The sequence below is a fragment of the Chinchilla lanigera genome, unplaced genomic scaffold (genome assembly GCF_000276665.1).
Source record: "Chinchilla lanigera isolate Chin_1 unplaced genomic scaffold, ChiLan1.0 scaffold00040, whole genome shotgun sequence".
Taxonomy (NCBI): domain Eukaryota; kingdom Metazoa; phylum Chordata; class Mammalia; order Rodentia; family Chinchillidae; genus Chinchilla; species Chinchilla lanigera.
The window spans coordinates 582728-584763 of NW_004955441.1; the positions used below are offsets into that span (position 1 = coordinate 582728).

At 42.7% G+C, this 2036-nt stretch overlaps 1 protein-coding gene across 6 annotated transcripts in view; it reads right to left on the reverse strand.

Moving 5' to 3' along the window:
• The window catches only part of Nlrc4 (NLR family, CARD domain containing 4), a 36677-nt gene that overhangs the window by 11875 nt on the left and 22766 nt on the right, over positions 1-2036 (reverse strand). For all 6 annotated transcript variants that reach the window (XM_013517598.1, XM_013517597.1, XM_013517596.1 and 3 more), the window contains one exon: positions 1109-1279. In XM_013517598.1, the coding sequence (XP_013373052.1) occupies positions 1109-1279 (171 nt within the window). The remainder of the gene's footprint in view (positions 1-1108; positions 1280-2036) is intronic.

Genomic DNA, 2036 nt, shown 5'->3' on the forward strand with positions numbered 1-2036 from the left:
AATTTTAAAAAATCAGGCAAGTTTGCAAGAAAATATACATTTCTTATTTTTACTTGTAAGCTGCACTCACAATTCCTGTGTTCCCAATAGTCATCTATCCCTTTCCAACCACAGGGTTCTCTACCTGTAAACTTATATTAATGGTTTACCTGGAAATCTTTATGGAGCCAGGCATGGTGGCACATACCTATAATCCCAGCACACGGAAGGCTGAGGCAGGAGGGTCACCATGGGTTTGATGCCAACCTGAGCTACATAAATGAGTTCAAAGCCAGCCTGTGCAACATGATGGGACTCTGCCTCAAAAAAACAACAATAAAAAAAAAAGAAAAAAGAAATCTTTATGGGCTCTTAGCAGGTTTGTTTTATCTTCCTTTATGAGATAGGGTCTCACTGTGTAGTAAAGGCTATCCTTGAACTCACTATGTAACCCAGGCTGGCCTTGAACTCATGGTGATCCTCCTGCCTCAGCCTTCTGAGTGCTGGAATTACAGGTGTGCACCAGCATTCCTGGCCTCCCAGCAGTTTTATAGTCTCATTTTAAAAGGTTACACAATGTTTTTCCAAAGTCTTAAATTTTTGAGTAGCTTATTCAAAAATATGGAGAGAGTTCTGCATAGTTGATATACATACCCTCTGGGGATTCAAAAGACTTCACTGTTATATTTATACACATTAACTCCATTTTAACAGGGTGCTGGGTAGGAATCCAAGGCCTGAGCAAATTTAAAGATATCCGTGTGCCTCTGCTTTACAACCATTTATCCATTCATCCAAATATTTATTAAGCAGTAATTATATGACAGGAAGTATGGCAAATTTCAAGCAAATTATTTTTTTCCCCAAACAATATTTGTTTTCTCATCTTCATCTTCTCTTAAGATTATAATGTCTTCAACTATTTTATACTTTTCTCCTGTTATCCATTAATAATTAATTTTAATTCTGATCATGGAGAAAACTCATTAAAAACAGGCTGGATATCACCTAGACATCTTCATTATCTTTTCTTGTTAAATTTGAATTAAAATGTTTCCGCCTGAGAAATTCAGTGTGCATTCGTCTCCGAGTGTCCCGCGTTCCCACCGAGCTCACAGGAAATGATTACCTAGCATGCGCACGGAATTCGCAGTCAGGCCGCAGGACACTAACTGTATTTCTCGGAGGTCGCGGGGTGCACCCGACAGAGCCTTGACTATGTGATCCATCCCTTCTCCAATGTCAGGCAAGTGCGTCAAACGAAATAAGCACAGTTTCTCCAGATTTGTCAGCCTGTTAGCTGCAACAAGATGGAAAGGAGATGCCTGAGGATGCCGGGTTAATTTGCTTAAACGTAGAGGAACAGACTGAAAAGATAGCGAAGAAGAAGTGGGTCCCACATTCTTTCTGCAGAGACCTCTCAAGTTTCAAGGCTTATTTTTCTGAAACCCCCACTTTCCAGCCTTCCAGTCCATTCAAAAGCCGCTTATAGGGGCTGGGGATTTAGCTCAGCGGCACAGCTCCTGCCTGGCAAGCACAAGGCCGTCAGTTCGGTTCCCGATACCGGAAACCACCCCAGCCCCCACCCCCCACCCCGAAAAAGCCGCTTACATGCAGCTCATTCTCTGAGTAGCACAACAAAAACTATGGGCGGTGCGTAGCATTTTCAGTGGGGATCAACATGTACTCTTCGCACGACTCTTTTCATGAATGAATCTTCTGGGAGCTCACTTTTTGTCCCTTAGTCCCCTAAAACTCTTAGGGTGAGGTCTGAGTGCAGAAGGGCAGCGGCGAGACCGCAGTCTCTGGGAGTGCTTGGGGTGCAGCTGTCTGCAGCCACAAGGAATTCTGCTTGGGTGTATACGCCGGAGGGAGCCATGCAGACTTACAGTAACGACTACACTAATGTAGCATATTTGACCAGTTGTAAGATTTATCTACGTCAACTGAAAACACCCTTAAATGCCCTAATTCTTAGGTTTACAGTTAATGTAGAGTTTAGGATTACTTAGGTATAGTTTTAGGTCATTAAAATATTTCTAGTATTAGGGGCTGGG